The sequence below is a fragment of the Vicia villosa genome, linkage group LG3 (genome assembly GCF_029867415.1).
Source record: "Vicia villosa cultivar HV-30 ecotype Madison, WI linkage group LG3, Vvil1.0, whole genome shotgun sequence".
Lineage (NCBI taxonomy): Eukaryota > Viridiplantae > Streptophyta > Magnoliopsida > Fabales > Fabaceae > Vicia > Vicia villosa.
The window spans coordinates 7,293,929-7,296,030 of NC_081182.1; the positions used below are offsets into that span (position 1 = coordinate 7,293,929).

The following is a 2,102-nucleotide window of genomic DNA, read 5'->3' on the forward strand; positions in this document are numbered from 1 at the left end:
CTTTAAATATGACTTTATTATATTTAATTACATTTAATTATTTTTAATTATAGTATCATTAACATGTGCCGTAAGAGCACAAGTTAGCATGATATTTTTTTATATACTCTTGAAAGGCTACGGTATGAATTTCGTTTAATCCAAGAAATTGTGTTACCTTAGTTTAAGAGGTTTTAACATGACACCCCCTCAAAAGTGGTGAAGTTACGAAAATAACCCTCAAAAATACCGGAAATTATAGAATTTACCGTTTGATACTAGAAATTTTGAATAATTTACCATGAGTTACTGTAAAAGATGGCTTTTACCGGAAATTGGAAATTTTTGATACCGCAAATTTAAAATTTCTGGTAAATATGTTTAAGTGGTATACCGTAAATTTGACAATTTACGGTACAGGAAATTTCAAATTTCCGGTAATACTGAACCAATTTTTTTCCCAATTTCTCATGTTTTCTTTGTTATTTTACTACATATATAAATAATGATTTTAAAAACAGAACTAACTGTCTATTAATTTATCAAATGTCATACAAACGATACACAATAAAAAAATACAATCAAGAACAACATAATTCCTCCCAATGCCTGAAACGACCCGCATAAGCCGATTCCCATGCTTTTGCATCATCACTACAATTCTGTCTCCAACGAGGAGTGACGGGAGGCAATGGGCAATTGGGTTTCAACTTGATTTGTACCCAATGATTATTGTTCACAAAAATAATAACAATAATCGTATGCCGACTTGTGTACATGGGTGGAGCAATGATAAGAGGGAAACATGTGTTGTTCAAATTCATGGAAAGGGAAACGAAAACGACACTGTATCTAGATGCAATAAAGTAACCCATATCAGAAATCGATATCCATTCATCCATATCCTATCCACCCAAGTGAGTTACCTCTAATGTTTTCCTAACTTCGGACACAGTATCATAGAATAATCTGGAAAACAAGTCAGCGTTCTGATGGATATGAGAATCTAACTGCCTCCGAACCAAAGGACATGAATTTTCCTCCCATCCTAATGAAGCTGAAACACAACAAAAACTATAGTTTCCATCATCGTCGACACTAATTATGTCTTCGATGTTTGGTTGAAAGAAAGCAGGAAATTGTGGCAAGAACTCAGCTCGTGAAGATATCACAGTAGGTTGCCTAACAATCATAATGATTGAAGATTGAGTTCCATTCGGTTTTGAACACAATCTCTTTGAAGTCTGACTCCCCTACAAAGACGAAGGATATTCCCATAGGCTAGGATCACGGTGCACATCACTCTCCCTACTCATCGAAATTGTTGATGGATATATTAGATCACGCACTTTTTCTTGAAATAGCTCTTCAACTCTTCACACTCATCTTCTAAATCCCAATTACCCTCTTCCTGACTAAATTGTTTTGTCCAAAAAATATGAATTATTTCCAAAGGTATAGGGGTGCCTAATATCTGGAAACCGGCAAGCTGACACGCACACGGAAACCCATGTGTTGTTCTAATGTAACACCCACACCTCTCCTTCCTTGAACCAACAAATTTCACTATTTCAAGTTCATTCCCAATGAGTTGTATACATTGTCTTGAGACAAAACTGTGAAACTTGGAATAGAAAGGTGTGTTATACCGATGCTCTGTGTTGACAATACTTTTTTGAAATGACGCTTTTATGGAACCTAGTTGCAACTTCAACATTGTATTCACAGCCTCCCAACTTCAGCACAAATCACCACAACTCGAAGTTAACAAGTTTTTAAGTCTCCAATGTGGAGACTCAATCCTATAATGCATAACCATAAATTTGATTATTATCCATAAATAAACATTTTTATGAAATACATTAAGAAATATAATACCTGTTAGTCGTTGTGTTCCCTAAGTGGGTGACTTTGTTAGTCCATGCAGCAACAAACCTTTCCATATATGGTACTAGCCATGTTTCATTACCATACTTCAGAAACGCTAGAATATCACCACAAACACTTTCGAAGTGTTTTAAGCGTACATCATATTCATCTTCTGTGTTTGAATACATGATGTTGTTCCATTGATCCATGACATGTTCCTGTCTTTCCGATTTCACATATTCTTTGCACTTCAT

General features: G+C 35.1%; 1 protein-coding gene across 1 annotated transcript; it reads right to left on the reverse strand.

Annotated features, from left to right (window-relative positions):
* Positions 1-884: 884 nt before the first annotated feature.
* LOC131657468 (uncharacterized) lies at positions 885-2,102 on the reverse strand. The gene is made up of 3 exons (XM_058926863.1): positions 1,858-2,102; positions 1,325-1,715; positions 885-1,232 (listed from the first exon to the last, which is right to left on the reverse strand). The coding sequence occupies exons 1-3, from the start codon at positions 2,100-2,102 to the stop codon at positions 885-887; spliced, it is 984 nt and encodes a 327-aa protein (XP_058782846.1).